Source organism: Phyllopteryx taeniolatus, chromosome 23 (genome assembly GCF_024500385.1).
Source record: "Phyllopteryx taeniolatus isolate TA_2022b chromosome 23, UOR_Ptae_1.2, whole genome shotgun sequence".
NCBI classification, from domain to species: domain Eukaryota; kingdom Metazoa; phylum Chordata; class Actinopteri; order Syngnathiformes; family Syngnathidae; genus Phyllopteryx; species Phyllopteryx taeniolatus.
In genome coordinates, this window is record NC_084524.1 from 5,595,517 (window position 1) to 5,615,116 (window position 19,600).

Consider the following 19,600-nt stretch of genomic DNA (forward strand, 5'->3'; position numbering starts at 1 on the left):
CGAAGCGTTTACCTATTGAGATGACAAATATGGAAGACATCCAGTTGTAGGAGTGGAGCATCCTGTGATAAGCAGTCGACTGTTGACAATAATCAGTTCTTTGGGTTTTCCGATTTTACATTGTGTTATTCACAAATCCAACGATAGTGTAGCTTGATGTTGCGGTTGACCCATCTGACTGTGGCAAGCCTGCTAAATACCTTAACACACAGAGGCTATGAGGTCTACGTATTCATGAGGGACCACACACACAACTGCCCCTGTCCCCCAAGTGATGACCCAGGCACATTATGGCCTCTTGTCCACGCACTCTTGATCCCCTCTTGACGCCTTGGATGACAAGTTGGTCCCACAGTGGGCGGCTACAGATGGGGACAGGAACATTATTCCAACTGGTGCTTTAATTTTTGTTATTTTACACACAGGAACTCCACCAAATGGGTTAAATTTCAACAAAGCCTGTATCAATCGGATACAGAGTTTGCTCTGGTTAGTAAACACACTTCCAGCTACCTGTGGTTGCAGAGTCTGGTGTACCCAGACAGCACATCCCGAAGGAACACGCAAGACCCTGACAAAAATAAACTCATTTTGATGCAACGAAGTGAACCCCTATGACAATGTCACAGCTTAGCACCTCTGGAAGAGCAGCTTGGTGTTTCCTTTGGGCTTGTTGAGGTTAAAAACCCGCTCAACATGTATCCGGAGTCAACGAAAAAAGTGACACAAATAACCACAACCCCCCGCCACTTCAAACAGCTGTTCTCCAGCGAGGGATGAGCCACAAAGAGATGGGAAAAACAGCTGACTCAAACAAAAAAAAAGGAGCTGGCAAACGCGGGGAACTAAAAAGCGTACTTACGGTGTTGAAATTCCACGTCCTCTTGAAGGAAAGTCTCTTTTTGAGACTCATTATTCCCTCGACTGTTTGGCGAGGGGAACGCAAGGCAAAGTAGACGTACGCATACCTGAGCATTCCCCACCCAAAGTCAGGCCAACCATGTCTGTACAAGTCGGGGAAAGAGAGGGAGGGGGGAAACCCTGAAATTTGACATGGCACTGGACTAAGAAGAAGAAGGGGGTGGAAGGGGAGGGTTCCTCACTCGGTAGCTGTTGCCATGGCAAACCGCCCGACGATACATACAGTCTCTCCAACATTGACGAGAAGGAATCATAAGCCCCCCTTCTTTCCCTTGACAAAACCACAATGCCCCCCTTCCTTTTTACCACTCTGCTCTCGCTTGGAAAAAGAAGAAAAACGCAGTCGGAATAAATTGAAACCATATGAATTCTGTTGAATCAGACGTTCGCGATGGGGATTATTCCAACTGGTGCTTTTATTTTTGTTATCTTACTGACATCGCATAAAAAGTCACTTTATTGTCAAAATGCTCTGAAATGCTCGTGTCGCATTGAGGCGAACAATGCTGATTTGGAGCTCAACTTCCCTTCCAGCCACCTAAGCGTAAGGGTGGAAACAGGGGATGCAACCAAGAACCAAGCCAGAAACCTTGCTGTACTTCAAAAACATAGTAACGCTAACATGTAGCCACCTAGCATCACTATGCAAGCGTATTGGTGTGAACACGTGACATCACCAGAAACTCGCCAGGAACATTGTCGTCCCAGAAAACCTTCAAAAATGGTCATGCTATCATGTAGCCACCTAGCATCGTGACACAAGCAGATGGGTGGGACCATGTGACGTCACCAGGAACTCTGTAGAAACCCTGCTGGACCTTAAAACCTTCAAACATAGCAACGCTAACATGGAGCCATCTAGCATCGCGCCGTAAGGCTGGGAACATGTGATTTTTAAAAGGTCTAAAAAAATAAATACAAAGTTGAATAATTAGGTCTTAAAACAATGCAAAAATGTGCAAAACGTTGAGTAATAACTAATTCAATAAATAAACAATTTTCATCCAAACATTCAACTTATGTTACTCTGTTCTTCCCAATACTCCAGGCTCTGTTGAAAATTGATTTTACAGGAACGTAGCACCAATTTTATGAGAATAAAGTCCTAAGTGTACGAGAAAAAAAAAAAAAAAGTACTTATAAATAAAATGGCAAGTGGAGGAGGTCTTTTTGTTTGTTTGGCGCAGCAGCAAATGGGTTTCATGTGATGCTTTGCTTGTCACAAGATGTCTAATTACACATTAAGATCATCGCAGTTATCTGCCATGGATGACAAACGAAAATAACATCAGGGCGACTTCCTTTTGGAGGAGAGAGAGCGACAGGGTGCCGCGACTGATAAGAAGGCCGCGACATTTCCTTCCTACGCAAGGAAAGAGTGACGACGACGACGATTGTCACGCTTTGGGGTGGTCGTTCCCCATTTTACGGTGAAGAAATTAAAAATTTTATGACAATTAAGTCTCAGTGGCACAGGAAAAAATGTTAGGAGAAAAAGTGTGAATATTACGCAAATAGAGTTGCAAACTATCACAAGACCAAACATGGTTGTTATGAAAAAGTTGAGTGTTTTCAAGAAAAACTTCTTAATAGTAGGAGAATAAAGTAATATTAAAAGGAAAAAAAAAAGAATACAGTAGGTGAATAAAATCTGAATTTAGAAGCAAAGCAAAGCAAATTTATTTATTTAGCGCATTTCATACACAAGGTAACTCAATGTGCTTTACATGATTAAAAGCATTTAATAACAAAGAAAAAAAAACAGCTTATAAACATTTAAAACAAATAGAAAAAAATAAAATAAAAATACAATTAAAACAGCGTACCGTGCAAGAAATATCATTTCAAAGTGGAAATGCTCTTAAAAGCATGGGGAGTTTTTAACCTGGACTTAACTTGGGGGCTGATGTCACTTCTGTTGGCAACTTATTCCATTTGTGTGAAGCATAATAGCTAAATGCTGCTTCACCATGTTTGCTTTGGACTCTGTGCTCCACTGTTTGACCTGAGTCTGTCGATTGCAGAGTCCTACTGGGTTTATATCCCATTAGCATTTCATTCATGTATTCAGGACCTAATCCGTTTAGTGATTTATAGACCAGTATCAGAACTTTAAAATATATTCTAAAGCTGACTGGAATTGGAATTGGAGTAATATGCTCTGACCTCTTTGTTCTGGTCAGAACCTGAGCCTCAGCATTCTGAATGAGCTGCAGCTGTTTAATGGTCTTTTTAGGAAGTCCAATCAGAAGACCATTACAATAGTCAAGTCCACTTGAGATAAAAGCATGGATGAGCTTCTCCTGGTTTTCTTGACACATGCAAGCCTTCACTCTGGATCTGTTCTTCAGATGGTAGATGGCAGTTTTAGTAATTGATTTGATCTGACTGTTGAAAGTCAAGTCGGAATCTATCAGAACACCAAGGTTTCGGACTTGGTCTTTGGTTTTTAAAGAGAGCGACGCCAGGTATTTACTAACAGCAATTTTCTTTTCTTTATTGCCAAAAACAATTATCTCAGTTTTGTTGTGGTTTAATGGAAGAACATTTTGGCTCATCCAGATATTTATGTTTTAGACAGTGACAAAACACCTCAATTGAACTGTAGTCATCTGGAGACACTGCTAGATATAACTGTGTGTCATCTGTATAGCTATGATAGTCAAAATTAAAGTTCTGAAGAATTTGGCCAAAGGGTAGCATATACAGGCTGAACAGGAGGGGTCCAAGAGCTGACCCTTGGGGGACGCCATAGGTCATTGCCATTCGATGAGATTAAACACTTCCAATGGTTACAAAATAACTCCTTTCCTCCAGGTAGGACCTGAACCATTTAAGGACTGTTCCACGAAGTCCTAACCACTTAGTCTTAACTTAGTCCTAACCACGTTTCCAACCTGTTCAGCAGCATATTATGATCTACCGTATCAAAATCCAACAGGGAAAAAAAACAATAGTATGAGGGGAAAGAAATTAGCCGGAAAAAGTTCCAATATTACATTAAAGAAAATTAGGAGAAAAAGTCTTAAATTATGAGAATGAAATCGTATGTTTACAAGAAAAAAACATTTAAATAGTAGGAGAATAAAGTGGGGGGGGAATCTCATTTATGTATTTATTTATTTTGAGAATACAGTGTGTGAATAATACAAATTTATGAGGAAAAACACGGAAAGCTTTGAAGCAATAAAATCACAGTTTTACCAGAAAAAAAATATATATTAGGAGTTTCTTTGTGTGAATAAAGATTTAATTTTACCGCAGAAACACACATTTCATGAAAAAAAAAAATCATATATTTAGGTGTAAAAAGTACAGAAAGTCGCGCAATTAGTTTTTTTGTTGTTGCTGGAAAGATTTACGTATTTGTGAACCGTTTATGGCCCACCGGCCGCAGGTTACCCTGCTACAGGCGGACTAATGGGGGTAGTAATGCAATACGTAAACTTCAACACCCGACTCCATAAAAGCAAGCGATAGCTCCTCCCCCCAGCATGTATTATCAAAAAGAACGGACCGCACTCACTTGAGCCTGGAGGGCAACCACATAAAGACGCGACCACACCCACGCACTGCTATTTCGTTTCCATAAAAAAACACCCCAAATGGACTTTCCAAGCTTGAAACCCGACACGTATAATTAGCCCGGTGACTCTTGCCCCTGTTTTCCGATCTCGCAACAAAGCTCAGTGTGGGTACGCTCGGCGCGATGAGGACCTTGCCATGATTGTTCACTTCCTGAGTTTACGTTCTGCCGTCTAATCGCTTTGGTCATGCAGGGAAGCTGAGCTGCTTGAAAAAAAAAAAGGAAAGAAAGAAAAGAAAGGCCCTCATAAAAATAACTTCAGCTTTATTCGTCTGGAAGGACAAATTCATTCTAATATCCACAATGGCAAAATGCACTATTTGCTTTGTTATTGGCCTCCATTCTAATAGAACAGGTCCACTTGAAAACAACAAAAACAACACTGCATCCCAAACAGGCAGACAGTTTCCTCTAATAGTGGGCGATGTTCTACAACCCCAATTCCAATGAAGTTGGGATGTTGTGTTAAACATAAATAAAAAATTAATACAATGATTTGCAAATCATGTTCAACCTATATTTAATTGAATACACTCCAAAGACAAGATATTTAATGTTCAAAGTGATAAACTTTATTGTTTTTAGCAAATAATCATTAACTTAGAATTTTATGGCTGCAACACGTTCCCAAAAAGCTGGGACAGGGTCATGTTTAGCACGGTTACATTAGCTTTTCTTTTAACAACATTCAATAAACATTTGGGAACTGAGGACACTAATTGTAGGTGGAATTCTTTCCCATTCTTGCTCGATGTACAGATTCAGCTGTTCAACAGTCCGGGGTCTCCGTTGTCGTATTTTACGCTTCATAATGCGCCACGCATTTTCAATGGGAGACAGGTCTGGACTGTAGGCAGGCCAGTCTAGTACCCACACTCTTTTACTACGAAGCCACGCTGTTGTAACACGTGCAGACTGTGGTTTGGCATTGTCTTGCGGAAATAAGCAGGGGCGTCCATGAAAAATACGTTGCTTGGATGGCGGCATATGTATCTCCAAAACCTGTATGTATCTTTCAGCATAAATGGTGCCTTCACAGATGTGTAAGTTACCCATGCCATTGGCACTAACACAGCCCCATACCATGACAAATGCTGGATTTTGAACTTTGCGTCCTTAACAGTCCGGCTGGTTCTTTTCCTCTTTGGCCCGGAGGACACGACGTTCACAATTTCCAAAAACAATTTGAAATGTGGACTCGTCGTACCACGGAAAACTTTTCCACTTTGCATCAGTCCATCTTAGATGAGCTCGGGCCCAGAGAAGCTGGCGGCGTTTCTGGGTGTTGTTGATAAATGGCTTTTGCTTTGCATAGTAGAGTTTCAAGTTGCACTTACGGATGTAGCGCCGAACTATATTTACTGACATTGGTTTTCTGAAGTGTTCCTGAGCCCATATTGTGATATCCTTTGCACATTGATGTTGGTTTTTGATGCAGTGCCGCCTGAGGGATCGAAGGTCACAGGCATTCAATGTTGGTTTTTGGCCTTGTTGCTTACATGCAGTGATTTCTCCAGATTCTCTGAACCTTTTGATGATATTATGGACCGTAGATGATGAAATCCCTTAATTCCTTGCAATTGTACGTTGAGGAGCATTGTCCTTAAACTGTTCGACTATTTTCTCACGCACTTGTTCACAAAGAGGTGAACCTCGCCCCATCTTTGCTTGTGAATGACTGAGCAATTCAGGGAAGCTTCTTTTCTACCCAATCATGGCACCCACCTATTCCCAATTAGCCTGTTCACCTGTGGGATGTTCCAAACAGGTGTTTGATGACCATTCCTCAACTTTCTCTGTCTTTTTTGCCACCTGTCCCGGCTTTTTTGAAACCATAAAATTCCAAGTTAATGATTATTTGCTAAAAACAACAACGTCGGTCAGTTTGAACATTAAATATCTTGTCTTTGTAGTGTATTCAATTAAATATAGGTTGAACATGATTTGCAAATCATTGTATTCTGTTTTTATTTATGTTTAACACAACGTCCCAACTTCATTGGAATAGGGGTTGTAATAAAAGACATGCCCCAATTAATGAATTGCTGCATTCACATGAATAATAACCATCACACCCCACGCAGACACTCAGCAGAATTTCCTTTCATATACTGGGCTCTTTTCAAATAATTACCAGGTCCACTTGAATACAATAGCACCAAACCCCAAATATACTACTGGGAGTGTTTGTTTTAATACTGGGCTCCATTCTTATAGAAGCTGCGCTCCAATTAATTATTTGCCAGGTCCCCTCCAATAGTCGACTCCATTCTATTGGAAGCCGCAACCCAATTAATCACCACTCGAATAAGTAAAAGCTCCACCCCACACAGACAGCCGGTATTATCCCTTCTGGTGGGCTCCGTTTTAATAGAAGTCATACCCTGTTTAATTAATCTACTTGAAAAAAAACGCTGCACTCCTCAATGTTTAGACAGAAACTGAAACAATAAGCGGCGTTGCTGGTTGGCTGCAGTTCCAGGCTGCATCTGTAAGACAGAGAAAGCAGATGTAGCACCTGTAAAGCTGACAGTGGCGATCAAAGAGCGAGCGCCGCCATTGCTTGATTGAGTGCTACGCGGTTGGAAATCTCGCACGGTTGTCTGCGCAGACGCAGATGATGTCACGGCAACGCCGGGATTTCCAGCGGCGCTCGGTCAGAGAATGAACTCGGCAACCACGGTCACATCTGCTCCTCTGCTCATTTGGCCGTTGCGTATTCACGCACGCAGCACATGGGCGGAAAAAGAAAGCAGTGAGAAAACGTCTTCTCACCTTTTGCTGACAATAAAAAGTTTGGCCTGTTCCGACTGTTATCGCCACTCCCGGAGAATTGAACGCCAGGATCTTTTTCCATCTTCACGCCCACGCAACACGGAAAGACAGAAGACGTAGCTTGCGCTTTTTGAACACCACAGCCCACTTTTGTCAGTACCATATTTCCTCAAATAGTGGGCCCGGCTCGAAACAAAGGCGTGCCCCAATTATTCGGCAGAATACAAAAATATCACATCACAAACAGACTATCAGCAGTGTCTTCTATTTGACTACGTTCTGAAGAAAGCCGTGCGCCGATTAACCGCTTTAATAAGAAATGCCTTACCCCAAACAAATGACCGACAATATTTCCTTTAATAGTCGCCTTGCCCCCAATTCATTAATCGCCAGGTCAACTTGAATACAAAAACGCTGCACCCCAAATTAGACTACTGGCGCTATGTTCTCCAACAGTGGGCTCCGTTGTAATAGAAGCAATGCGCTGTTTAGTTAATTTCTAGGCTTTGTCAAATAAAGTGGGCTCCCTTCTAATAGAAGCTTTACTGCAATGAATTGGCACTTGACTAGATAAAAGCTACACCCCAAAACAGACAACAAGCTGTATTTTCCTCAAATAATTATCTCCATTCTTATCGAGACCATGCCACAATTATTTACCAGATCAACTTGAATACAAAAACACCTCGTCTCAAAACAGACGTCAGGCGGTATTTCCGCTAATGCAGTGGAACCTCGGGTCACAAATTTAATTTGTGCCGTGACACCGTTTTTCAAACCAAAACATTTCCAAACCAAGGTAATGTTTCCCATTTAAATGAATGGAAATGTGATTAATCCGTTACAGCCACAGAACAATATCATATTTACCATATTTTGATCGTTGTGTGGTTAAAAATAAATACTGTGCAATATAGAAATAGGTGAAAAGACCATTTCTGATGATGAAATAACAGTGGGTTCGATAGCCAATCACTGTGCAGTGTCTTAGACTTTTCGGGTACAGTAATGTTTACATTACGGCTAGCCCTAAATGCCCACCACCACCCGCAATGCAGTGAAGCTTTTGCATTGCATTGTGGGATGTGACGGCCAAAAAAACAAATAACAAAGATACCTGAAGCATGGAGCCAGTGATGTTTATGCGGCATGCGAAAAAGCACAAAGTTCTGAGCCTTCCGCGGCCACCCCAAAGCTGTTCGTAAACCGAAAATAGTGTGTAACCTGAGGTAACTTTTCGTTTTTTTTCGTTTTCGTTTCGGAAACTGAATCGTTCGTCAACCGAGGTTCCGCGGTACTTGTCTGTGTTCTCATGGAAGCCATGCCCCAATTAATTATTTGCCAGATCTACTTGAATAAAATGCCTCCGTTTAAAACAGATCACCAAATAATTGCCAGCTTCGTTCGAAATACAAATATGTGGCACCCCAAAACAACCGCGGTATTTGTCAGAAATCATGGTCTTTGTTCGAATAGAAGCTGTATTCCAATTAATCGCCACTTGAATAAATAAACACCGTACCCCAAATAGACACCCACTCGGAAAAATAATTGTCTATCTTGGACGGAAGATGACAGTTCCATTTGAAAACACGCCCGCACACAACGCCCACAGGGGTAAGGCGTCACCTTTTGGCCGTTCACGTAGAAATAAAAAGCAGGAACTTGATCACTTTGCCTTTTTGCACAAATAAATGGCCCGACGCGTTGCACGACCGGTGACCAAAACCATTCCAACACGAGCTCATGAAGCCGAGGAGAAGAGAGGACTTACAGAGCTGAGTGTAATGGTGGGCTCCATGTATGGCACGCAAACGGGTCCATTCGCGGGAGCTGGATGCGCGGAGTGCGGGAGAGCCCAAAATCCCGACAGCGACTGGGAGACTCGTACCTTCCCTCCCTCCCTCCCCGGCTCTCCCTCTCTCTCTCTCTCTCTCTCTCTCTCTTTCTTTGGTCGCAGCAAATTCCTCCTCTCTGTTTACCTCCCGCCTCCGTGTCTTCTTCATGCCTTCTCTTTTACGCCCACAGGCGCCACGGGGGGGAAAAAAAAAAAAAAAAGTCAGTCGTGTCTAATGAGCGACAAGGGAACAAAGCATTTATATAGCACAAGAAAATAAAAACAGCCATGCCGCAATTGCTGGAAAGTTTAATTCCTTCCATTTACCTGTTCCAGCCCCCCACAAAAAAAAAAACCCACCATGTTTTGTTTCATGTTTTTAATAAGGAAAAATAGTTCTGTATTGTATAATAATGAGAATGTAAAGACATGAATTATATTACATACTGTAGTATCATGTCAGTCAGTGATGTCAGGGGCCTACAGCAGCTCCTTGCAAGTGTTTTTATTTCGTACCTGTGTTTGAAGTACGTCAGCGACTGCGATTCTCCTTGCCCATTATGCGAGGGCATTACAGTACTTCGGTTTATATCCGTCACCAGGAATCTTATCATTTACTGCCACGGGCGAATATATTCCTCAGTACGACTTTCAACAGTTAGGTGTGGGAGAGGGTCTTTCCCAGCTTGTCTGTGAAATTCAAGCTTCGACATGACCGTAATGATGAACATACGCCTGTAGATGGCGGTGTTGCATCGGTTTGGATGTGAGCTCAGCACAGCTTTTGAGTAGAAGATAAAGATTAGGGGGTGAATCTCGGCTGTACCCGTCGATTATGAGGGAGAGAAATGCTAACACGGAAGTCGGACAATTCTAGCAGGTATGTAGCTGCAGCTTGCTTGCACTGAAATTTGACCTCACATCACACAGCAAAAAAAATAAAAAATCCACCATAAATCAGTCGTAATTTGAGTAACTTGTAAATTGAGGCCCTTGTAAATCAAGGTACCACTGTATTTACAATCCTTTCAAGGTGCCAGGTGGGATAAATTGTGGTGGTCAGTCACCGAGCGCAGTAAATGTAAGGCATACCTCAAGGTCGTCCAGGGACCGGGCCAGGCTCAGACGCTTCGAAGAGCGGCGTTTGGAGGCACGGAGCCCACCCAAGCCCCAAAACCTGGAGCCCTGTCAGAGGACAAATAGCTGTCATCGCATTGAAACTTATTTAAACACGTTTTAAACTTAAGCGAACACAAAATGTTATTTATTACACAGTAAAATCTGAAAAACCTGTCATGTAGTGAGTGGGACGGGATTACTGTAATGAGAAAGCCATTGCTTGTGGTGTGTTTTGCTAAATAGATCCACAGCTACATCTTGTGGACATGATAAGCATAGGACTACTTCGGAGGCCTGCTTTCTGATATGACATGGAAAAAAAGTCATCATAAAAAAATATATATATGTCATTTTACCCAAATAAAGTTGTCTGTTTTTATTGTCGCGAGACAAAAGTCGTAATATTAGAAGGCATCACTCTGAATTTCGCTTATTTTAATTGGTTTCTTGTGGTATTACAACTTTTATTCTGTTTACCAGTTACCAATGTTATCCATACCCCCTTTTTCTTTTTTATTTTTTTTTATTTATTTTGCTTTGTTTTACTCTGCCGTCTGCAGCCAGGTCGGTGTTGCAAATGGTCATACATGGATAAATAAAGGTAAAATAAAAGTGTAAAAAATAATGTATTCTTGTTAAAATTCCAACTTCCTCCTAGTATTACGATGTAATTCTAGTAAAAATAAAATGGAAAAAATTGGTACTGTAATTTGAACGTTCATCTTGACCACTCACATTTTTCCCACGCTCATTCTTCCTGTCCACGAATGCTTGGGTCCATTCCTCTTTGGGGGGCATCATGAGAAGGATCTCCGCAGACCGATACCTGTCTGAGGGAATCTGGCTCATGGGGGGCGGCAGGTTCCGCGTGCCGCCACCGAGGCCGATGCTAGCGAACCGTTCGTTGTCGTGGTTCCATGTCTCCCGTGGCTCTGGATCACCACTGAGGGATTTGGGCCACTTGGGTCTGGAGAACCAGCGCTGGCTGCCCCTGAGAGACTCTGCCGAGACGCTGTTTTTTTTACCCAAAGGGGTTAGAGGAGGCGGGGGCTTGAACTGGAATTTGAGCCGAGGCGGGGGTCCTCCGTAAAAGCCGGTGAGGGAATCGGGCCCGGGTAGCGACTCTGTAAGGGAGTGTGTGCTGCCACTGTTCTCTGGATGATGTCTTTGGCCATTATCGTAGAAGTTTCTTGAGGTGCGGTCTGGGGATGCGGGATTATCCCATGGACAGGTGGGGAGGAGGACCCCGGGGTGGTTTCGGATTACGGAAGGGAAATCCCTTGCGGCTCTCTCCTCAGGGGGCGAAGCGTTGTCAATGCCGCTGTCTCCGTTACTACTACCTTGTCGGATAGTCTCCTTGGCTTGCTGCTGAGCCTCCATGTCCAGTCTGACTCGAAGTCTCTCCACCGTGTCCCCCATGTCGCTATAGAGGACCGTGACAACATGAAGGACATCTGGAGGAGCCAGCGGGAATTCCAGGCAACCCGAGGTGTCCGGATCAGGGATGCAGTCGAAACCGAAGCGGCCGGCAATGCCTGCGTGCTCCTTGTGGTTTCCCAACTCTGGGTCAATGAAGAAAACGTGGCAGGAGGCCCTCAACGGACCGTCTTGTGGAACACAGCCGTTGATAATGTGTGCGGTGGTCACCAGGCAAAAAAAACGAGGATCCTCGGCACAAGCAGCCCCTAGGACTAGGTTCTCGGTGGGAAAGGCCGCCAGAACGGCTCCCATGTCGTCGCAAAGCCTGACGCAGTCAAACGTGAGCTTCATAAGGACCAGCGTGTGGGTATCCTGCTCCGTGCCCAGCTGGCGTATTCGCTCTCGGATGGCCTTCAAGCCGTCGTCCTCCGATTGGGACGTATTTAAAATCAGCTCTGTGGAGCTCAGGTAGCCTACCACCAAGGTCATGTTTAAAATGTTCCAGTCTGGATTCGCCTCCTCACCGTCACAACGGGTCTCGTTCTTTGGCTCCTGCGTTTCGGCGCTCCGCCGTTTGGACCACTGCGACATATCTGGTTCTGACAGCGGCCTCTGCTTGCTAGCGAGCACGTGGCGCCAGTTGTCGGAATTGGGTGAATCATGCGAGATGGCGCGGAGGACGCCGGCCTTTTTGGGGCTTATTAAAAACTTTTCATCGTGTAAGATGGGGTTCCCAATGACGCGGCCTTCGGTACGCACGACCAACCGCAGCGGCCCGATGCAGCGACCGACCATCTGCACCACGGTCTCGTGCAAAGCGCTAGACACGTCGGCGCCGTTGATCGCCATGATGCCGTCGCCTTGTTTGAGGCCCACCAGGTGGCCGGGACTTCCCTCCAGGATGCCGCTCAACAAACACGGCCGCTGTCCCGTGATGGTGAAGCCGTAGCCTGTCCGCCCGCGGTGGACCTCCACGCGCCGCAGTTCGCCGGACGCACTTAAATCCAGGCGCCTCCTTGCACCCTCCGGTTGTCCCTGGATCCTCATCTTGTTGCCAACACTATCGTGTTGTTGTCATCCTATGGTTACATAAAAATACAAGGACAGTTAAAACCGCTAACCATAGACTGTAAACCCTACCGACCCGCAGCGTTCTTAATCCTCACAATTACGCCAACCGGGAAAGCGAACGCACACCATAAATTCTAACGTTTTATATCAACGTTACAAGTGGCGGCCGTCTTTGTGGGGGGAAAAAAAAAAAAAAAACTTGGAATGAACACTTCAAAGGCCTCTAAAATCCTCCAAAAACAAAAACATTTTCGAAAAACATTTGTTCACTAAAGTACATGAACTATTCTATTGCCCACACTGCTCTTCTCACATATAATGTTCCATTTTTTTTCTGTATTTAAGTGGAGTTTTTAGGGTAAGGCTCACCTTTTCAATCAGAATCAGAATCATCTTTATTTTGCCAAGTATGTCCAAAAAACACACAAGGAATTTGTCCCCGGTAGTCGGAGCTGCTCTAGTGCGACAACAGAATACTTTTGAGACATAAAGACATTGAGAAAAACAGCCGCTGATCAATAAATGGTTGCTCGTCATCTGGTAATGCCGGTACAATTTTTTGTTTTTTTTTGTTTTTGACAATTGTGCAAAAAGATGCGAGAAGAGTCCTCTAGCAATTAGAGCAGTTTGAATGGCTAATATAGCAATAGTCCGGTGCAATGACCATTGTGCAATATGATATGTTGACAAATAAGTTATTGTGTTTTACTCTCATTTGAAGGCTTTTTTTTTTTTTTTTTTTTAACCACATTATCTATCAGCGATATCACACAAGAATGATAGCATTTTGACAAACTATCATTTTGAGGAAATCTTGTCATGTTGCTACTCCTGACTCAGACCCAAACACAACCCTAATCTACAAAACCAACCCAAAACCCAACAGTGGTTGACTTCTTTTTCAAGTTTTTTTTTACTTTTTCTCACACAGTTTAGTGTTACGTCAAACAGTTACTGAAGAATTTATGATGGATTAGTTCCATTTGAAATGATTTACTGTGGGGAAAATTGTTGAAGTCACATTCATAACAGAGCTACCCATCAAAAAAAAAAATCAGATTTCACTTTGAAATGAATAATAAATAAATGATCTGAATCTGACTGGTTTGTGTCATTATCTGTCAAGGATAAACGCACACAGGGCTTTTATATCCTCCCCCAGAGCACAGTGCCAGCTGGCTCTCCCCCTCAACAAAAACACTTAATGGCAACCAGGCGTTTGGCATTCGGTGACTTTTTTTTTTTTTTTTTTTTTTTTTTTGGAATTGTCACACATTTAAAACACGTTGCAAGTAAACCACAGGATAGCGGTGTGGTTTTATCCTTTTTTTTTTTTTTTTTCCCCCCCTTACTGTATCGCGTTCTACAAAGCTAACTTTTCGTAGCCACAGCTACACAACTACGACTACTTTAATACTATCTTGTTACTAAAACGAGCGAACTTTTTAGCTTTACCTTGTACGGTGTCGAAGGCTCCTTTAAAAAAAAAAAAAAAAAAAAAAAAGATACCTCCATGCAGCTTTTAAATGTGCAAAATAGACATTTTCACGTCAGTCTACACTTTTTTTGGACAGTTATTCCAAACAATACATTCGCCTGGTCATTTAAGTCTTCTCCATATGCGGCGTCGTGAACGCGCCTCTTCTCGACACGCACGCGCACGCGCCCCCAGGCTGCTTGAACAAAGCGACATTGACGGTAACCATGACAACGTAACGTCTTCGCCTCACCTGCACCGCCCCCTTCCCTCCGTTGGCCCAATCGCCGCCACGCTCAACATTCAAAACGAATGGTGCGATTCTATTGGCTGGGCATGTCGGTGGGCGGTGGCAGTCTAACACTGATTTAAAATACGTTTTAATTTAAAATTATACAGTAAAAAATAAAATAAAATAAATATATTTATTTAAATCTGTGGTTTAGCAATAATTCGTTTTTAATCAAAATGTATTTGATAGTATTATAATTTTTTTACATTAAATTGTTTTACTAAAAAAAGTTATTTTGCACAGTATTCTCAAAATGATTTCATTAAATATTAAATGAATCTTAATATACATAAAACAAATGATTTAAACATGGCATTAATTTGAAAAAATCATTCCTTTGGATAAGAATCTATTGAGATGATTTAGTTTTTTTTTTTTTAATTCAATGGCGTGTATTTGGCGCAGTATTGTATTCCCAAATTGTTCATTCATTGAACAACAAACGCAGACATACAGGATATTCGAATAACTTTAAGAATATATAATTTAAAAAAAAATTAAACATATTTGGCACAGTGTTCTCAAAATGCTGGATCTGTTTTTGCTTAAATTTAATTTATGTACAGCACTTTGTTTAAGCCACAGTTGCTTTTTAAAATGGTGGATAATGTTGGGTTGAGAATTTGCTGGCAGCGTTCCCCAGCCGTGCTGTAAACAATTGAGGTCAAAGTCCTCCAACGACCTATTTTTGGTCCTGCCCCACAGTTTGGGGACCTACAGAAGCTCATTATACTTGGCAAATAAAGATGATTCTGATTAGGCCAGAGAAATGAGGGAGGGGGGGGGGGGGGGGGGGGGGTAAAAAAAAACACGCACAAGTATATAATGTCAAACTATTTGGTTTATTTCTACAGCAATGCAAACAAGCACATGCATTTTTTTTTTCAACACACGAGGCTTAAAGATGCTTATGGACTATAAGGAAGCTACACTGGAATTTCCGATTTGGTTCTTCCCACTCGTGGAGGATGGCAGGATCATCTTCTCCAGAAGGTTCATCATGCGCTCCTGCAACTGCATACACTGGACCTGGACCAGGTTCTGCTGGTGCAAGGCCCGCCGGACCTCCCTGCACGTGTCCTCGATGGCTTGGTTGGAGCGCTTTTGTTGCCGCAGCATGGCCTGCATCAGCTGCAGCTTCTTCCGCTTCAGGGACTGCTGTCTTTTTGTGCTCTTTTGCTTGCTTGAAACTGGATGGGAGCTGCGGAGAAAGGGACAATCGGGGAGAGCGCATTGATGTCGTGGCAGGGCCGGACGATCAGAGCAAGGACTCGGACACAAGAAGACTTTCCATTAAATAGTGAAACACACAGCACTTTCCGAGTTGTGTTAATTGTTATTATTATATTTCCCCCCCCCCCCCAAAAAAAAACTTCCAAAATGTGTAGATATATGATTTTTCATTGGGGAAAGGTTAAAAAAAAATCTGAAGAATAAAAATCAGTTCATCTGAAAAAGCAAAACATTATCTGGAGATACCTGATTTTCCTTGAGTAGCCACAATTTATTTTTTTTTACCTGGAAAAGTGTTTCCCTAACCCTAAAAAAAAAAGAATGGAGATACCCGCTTTTAATTTTCCAAACTGTCGATGTTGACTTTTCCTTGCATAGTCACGATCCAGGTACCTCCACGTTTTTTGTGGATTAGCTGATTTTTCTTGACTAGCCACGATAGGTATCTCCACCTTTTGCCAATTTTGTTTGTTTTTATCTGAAAAACAAAGTATTTCAGACCAAAAAAAACAGAGATACCTGCTTTCAACTTTCTAAATTTTGTGATTATTTTTAGTTTTTATTTAGTTTGTGGGAATATATGTTTCCTTGGATGGTGTCTCCATTTCTTTACAAAAAAAATCGCCTACTAATTCAGCATTATCTGTGGGTGAGGAAGCTAAATTGAGTGGATGTCATATAAAGTTTTATATAGAAGATGACAAGACTAGCTAGCTGCTAGCCACACCTCCATTTTTGTGTTTGTGGAGGCATTTCCTAACACACATGTACAGAATGCTTTGGGTAATATAGCAAAAACATAATAGCTAGCCTGCTAGCGGACGACAGCGCACGATCGGTTCCGCCGTCAAAAGAGCCAACTGCACCATTAATCCGTGCAACAGAAAAGTCATTTTTGAGTCATTTACTTGTTGAAATGTAAATTACGGCCGGTGTTTTGTCTCCTTCCGATCGTTTAACGTCACGTAACGTCATCTGTTTCGAATGAGGAGTCACACATTCAAATCGGAAGCAAAAACCCTCAATCAAGCCTTTTCCCCCTGTTTTTCCTCAATTGCTCCGGCTCGGTCAGATGGGCTCACGTGACACGGAAGGCTTTGTCTACGATGAGAATGCGTGAGCTTTTGACACCTGGAAGTACGTGTGTGAAGTCACGGTGACTTGGTGGTTACCTGGAGCCTTGCGTCTGCTCACTGTCTGAGCTCCAAGAGTCCAGCTCCTGCTTGATCTCCATTTCGTCCGAGGAGCCCGTGTACTCGGGCAGGTAGCCCATCACCGTCTCCTCCGGCTGGGCCGAAGGGTTGTCGGCGGCCTGGGAGGAGGTCCCGGCGCTCGCCGAGGCCTGGGACTCGGCCTGGGACTCGGACCAGCTGCCTTGTACCACCTCCAAAGGTTTGGAGAGGATCTTCTCGATGGGCTTATAATACGGCCAGTCGGGCGTCTCGCCGCTTTCCATGACGTTGGATTTAAGTCGCCTGTTTCAAAATAACAAAGAAAAAATGAGTGACACTTTTGGAGACAGGATGGAGAACTTCGAGGTTAACTGGCCTGTACTGGAAGGACATGTTTGTGATCTTCATCTTGATCTCCTCCTTGAAGCGTTGCTCGCCCGTCAGCTGGAAGAAGCGCTGCGACATCCTCTCGTAAACCTTGGCGTTCCTCTTGCTGGTCTTCAGCTCGTTGTGGTTCTCCTCCCAAACATAGAGCAGGGCCTTCATTTCGCCGTCGGTCCAGTTGGGGGCCCGCCGGTGCTTCTCGCCCTGGGGGGGCGGAATGAGATATCCGAACTCATCTCCCGATGCCATTTCCCCCCCCCTCGCCCCCCCCCCCCCAAAAAAAAAAAGGCCCGGCGAGATGGCTGGGCTTTAAAAGGCTTTTACAGTTTGGTGCGGTGCAGTGAGCTCGTGAAGCACACGCGAAGGCCTGCCTTTGCACTTCCCCCTCCCAGACAGACTGAAAGAGCACTCAAAATGGGGCCTAAAGCAGGAGAGGAATCCGGTTAAAAGCTTTTAGTGCCTGATGATGTCACAGTCGCCTTGGCGACGGCCAGGGAGGCCCTTCTTTTTTCACTCTAACCACTCCCACCTTCCCCACCCCTTGCCGCTCTCGCTTCCTTCCTCCTGCTGCATCGGGCCACCACATAAAAAGCTTTTAGCTGAAAGGCAGCAGTGTGAGCGGGCGCCATTGCTGAAATGCAAGCGTCGGGGGAGGGGAGGAATGAGCGCAGACTGGCTTTTGTTTCCTTGACGACCAGGCAGCCCAGATTGTGCTGCGTTTAAAAGCTTTTGTCGAATCGATACATTCCGTGTTGTGTGTTCTGAGGCAGTGATTCCCAAAGTGGGCTCCACAAAATGATGACGTCGTGTCATTTTTACAAAATGCAGACGCGCATGGGGACTGGCGCAGCAATAAAACAAATAAAGCTATTAATCCTCTCTACCTTAGCTTTGCGCGAATTAAAAGCTCTCATATGATTGTGATACATCACATAAATCTGACATCCTTGTATAAATGACTTTTCCCCCCCAGAATATTAGACAAGGTGTCAATATATGACTTTCTTCCCTCGTTAGGCAGTAATAGTTGGCTTTACTATCATTATATTAAAATTATATCTTGAAAAAAATGTCTTTATTCTTCTAAGATGACTTCCTGAAAAAATACATCTTATTTTCATTCAATTCTTTTCTTGAAAAAAAAAACAGCAACTTTATTCTCATAACATAACATTACATTGTATTATATATATATATATATATATATATATAATTTTTTTCTAATAAATGTGAATTTATCATCTGTGGTGAAAAAAAAAATCTCCGCTTTAAATTTGTGGAAAATGCTCATTTGTAGCCTCAAATGTGTATTTTGTGGCCTATATCTATATCTAGTCATGACTATCATTGTTATTATATAAATCAGTTACACAGTGACAAGTACTGGAGCATCTAAGCATGATGAACATCAACATCGTTTAATTATCTTTTTAACGAAATGATGACATGACATTTAAATTATGAAAGGCATTTCTACCCTTGCAGAGACGTTTCCAAAGCTCTTGCATCGTTTTAAATACATGCACAAACCTTAGAGCAAAACAATAAATCAATCAATAAAAATATGGGTAATACAGTACATAAAATGAAAACAGCATGAACAAATCGACTGTCTGACGGAGCTTAAATTTTGATGGGGTTAAACAACAAACTCTGAACTCATTCACTGCCAGCCTTCCCAGTTAACATGGATATTTGACTTCTAATGCCGTCAATGGCAGCGAAAGTGTAAAATGTTTGTTTCATTCTTTGAAATATTTTTATTGAACTATTTCCATTTTATACATTTTTTTTTCTTATCTTGCATCGATGGTAAGCGCCCTTTATTCACCAGCTGTCACTGCGTAATTGGGCCACGCCAAAGTATCAATTCATAATACGACTGCCAAACTTTATTTTTATTTTTTTTTTGACTGGAAAACAAATACGGATGACAATATAACAATTGCCACCCCAATATACCCAAAAGACAAAATAAAGGGTAAACCAACTGGCTAACTTCTCTTTCTTTGTCAGGGTTTAAAGTGGAAGTAATCCAGACTTAATCCAAGCCACAGACTAATCTACAGATAAACCAGTCCGACGCAGCTCAGGTCGTTAAGGTTTGTTAAGTAAATGATTGTTAGTGCTTTGAGTATTCTTATATTAACAGTTTACTCATTAACAATTCTATTATTTGCAATAAATTAAAGGATATATTTTATTTTAACATAAATCATTTTTTTAAATTAACCTATTTGTTTCACTTTTATACTGAGTAAAAAGTGTTCCTTTTAAATAAATTATTCTAATGTGATTTTAATATTGCAAAAGT

At 42.6% G+C, this 19,600-nt stretch overlaps 2 protein-coding genes across 2 annotated transcripts in view; both read right to left on the bottom strand.

Annotated features, from left to right (window-relative positions):
* rgs12a (regulator of G protein signaling 12a) overlaps window positions 1–14,300 on the bottom strand; it is a 29,144-nt gene extending 14,844 nt beyond the window's left edge. Inside the window, exons 1-3 of the mRNA XM_061764495.1 lie at window positions 14,184–14,300; window positions 10,974–12,736; window positions 10,212–10,304 (exon numbers count right to left, since the gene is read on the bottom strand). Coding sequence (XP_061620479.1) covers window positions 10,212–10,304; window positions 10,974–12,704 — 1,824 coding nt within the window. The 5' untranslated portion in view covers window positions 12,705–12,736; window positions 14,184–14,300. The remainder of the gene's footprint in view (window positions 1–10,211; window positions 10,305–10,973; window positions 12,737–14,183) is intronic.
* A 1,020-nt stretch (window positions 14,301–15,320) lies between these two features.
* On the bottom strand, window positions 15,321–17,826 carry msantd1 (Myb/SANT-like DNA-binding domain containing 1). The gene is made up of 3 exons (XM_061764605.1): window positions 17,279–17,826; window positions 16,903–17,205; window positions 15,321–15,698 (listed from the first exon to the last, which is right to left on the bottom strand). Exons 1-3 carry the CDS (start codon window positions 17,533–17,535, stop codon window positions 15,413–15,415), a joined length of 846 nt encoding a protein of 281 aa, XP_061620589.1. The 5' UTR covers window positions 17,536–17,826; the 3' UTR covers window positions 15,321–15,412.
* Window positions 17,827–19,600: the final 1,774 nt, after the last annotated feature.

Coding starts and splice junctions, on each gene's coding strand:
- msantd1 (XM_061764605.1), bottom strand. CDS start 17,535: ATGGCATCGGGAGATGAGTTCGGATATCTCATTCCGCCCCCCCAGGGC. Junction 17,206..17,278: donor AACATGTCCTTCCAGTACAG/GCCAGTTAACCT, acceptor ATTTTGAAACAG/GCGACTTAAATCCAACGTCA. Junction 15,699..16,902: donor GAGCAGACGCAAGGCTCCAG/GTAACCACCAAG, acceptor CTTTCTCCGCAG/CTCCCATCCAGTTTCAAGCA.